Raw genomic sequence first — 1,585 nt, 5'->3', positions numbered from 1 at the left:
CTGAAAGCTCTGGTTTGAACAATAAATGCCATGAGGGTGAAGTTTTATGGATGATACTCTGATGTCCCATTCTCCTGAAGGCAGCACAGAGCTGCACCACCAGAAACTGACAAACACTGAAGAGAAGAAGAGYTRTGATTAATGTAGTTACAGTTCTATCCATGTTTTAATGTTGCAGCTCAGTCGTTTGCAAATAGTTCAGTTTAAACTGACATGTTGAACATCGTTTAACTGCTCATTTTGTGAAATATTTAACAACTTGAAAACAGCACAAAATAAGAATATTTTTTCCACTCTGATTGGCTGCTGTTAGGCCTACAGATTTTAACTTGAATGTTCATTGCATTTTTCGTAGACGCCTGTATTATTTTTATATTATTTTATATGAATTATTTTTGATGATAAATACAGAAACAAGCATAAACATCTACAATAGTGATAGTAGTATTAATGATAAAATAATGGTCGGTGCAAAGTAGCCTACAAATTCTTTGGTGGGGGGCGGTGAGGGACCTGGATAAAGGCTGGGGGGCCGCTGGCCCAAAAAAGGTTGAGAAACACTGATTTAGATTAAATGACTGTCTTAGGGTGAAGTCTCTCAGCGAAGGACTTGAGACATCTCAGACGACAGGGAGGCAACAAATCTACAGCAACTTCATTCGGGTGTATCTGACCAGAAAGGACACAGCAGGTAAGAAAAAGACATGAATGTCTGGGTGAAGAAATTTATTTTTTGGTTAATAAAACAAAAAAGAACAAAAAAAAAATACAGCAGAAAGTCTGATATAAAAATTGTTTCATATAAAAACAGTAAATTCAAGTTTTTAATATGCGATTAATTTAATTTAAACAGAAGCTGGATGCACAGAAAATGTGGAAGGAAGTGAAGAATGGCTGGAAAAAAACATTCAGAGCTTTTTGGTCTTTGCAACACTTCAGGACCTCAAAACAATGAACAGAAATTTTTCTGGAGTAAGTAAAATTTCATAAATAAAAAAAAAAGCTTACGGAGAAAAAAAAGTTTTTGTGAATTGATAGAGACGACGATTGTGTTGAAACAGAGAGATGTGCTGGAGAAGCTGTCACCACAGCAGAGAGCAGAGCTGATCCTGGATCCAGACAGCGGTGCTTTGGAAGATGCTGAATTTGTCAGACTAATCATCAAAAACATGACGATGTCTGGAGATGATGACCAACTGAGCCAGTTTTTTCAGATGTTTTCAATGTTAAGTAAAGAGGTAAAGACCAATATTACCTCATAGTTGTCATATTTTCATTACCATAGCAGTGATTATGAAAAGAGACAAAACGAACACAAAGACTAAAAGAAAAAGAAAAACTAAAAATAATGCTAAAATTCTGCTACCAAAAGTAAATGTAATGTGTAATTTCATGCTAAAATGGAAAAACTGATAAAAAAGGATAATTTATTTTTGTCAAGGTGGGGAAAAAGTGATTTCTCCTTGTTGATAATTTTCTTCTAGATTTTTCCCCCCAATGATACGTCATAAAACTCCTGCTTAGGACTAATATGGTAGATAATAGAGGTAAAAAGTAAATGAAGGTAACACGTATTTCAAATGAT

At 34.7% G+C, this 1,585-nt stretch overlaps 1 protein-coding gene across 1 annotated transcript in view; it reads left to right on the top strand.

Annotated features, from left to right (window-relative positions):
- LOC103460526 (uncharacterized) overlaps positions 1-1,238 on the top strand; it is a gene marked incomplete at its 3' end in the record, with an annotated part of 5,128 nt that extends 3,890 nt beyond the window's left edge. The window contains exons 8-10 of the mRNA XM_008402741.1: positions 588-691; positions 854-972; positions 1,062-1,238. Of these exons, the coding sequence (XP_008400963.1) occupies positions 588-691; positions 854-972; positions 1,062-1,238 (400 nt within the window). The remainder of the gene's footprint in view (positions 1-587; positions 692-853; positions 973-1,061) is intronic.
- Positions 1,239-1,585: the final 347 nt, after the last annotated feature.

The sequence above is a fragment of the Poecilia reticulata genome, unplaced genomic scaffold (genome assembly GCF_000633615.1).
Source record: "Poecilia reticulata strain Guanapo unplaced genomic scaffold, Guppy_female_1.0+MT scaffold_254, whole genome shotgun sequence".
NCBI lineage: Eukaryota > Metazoa > Chordata > Actinopteri > Cyprinodontiformes > Poeciliidae > Poecilia > Poecilia reticulata.
This window is presented reverse-complemented; position numbering and strand designations above follow the sequence as displayed.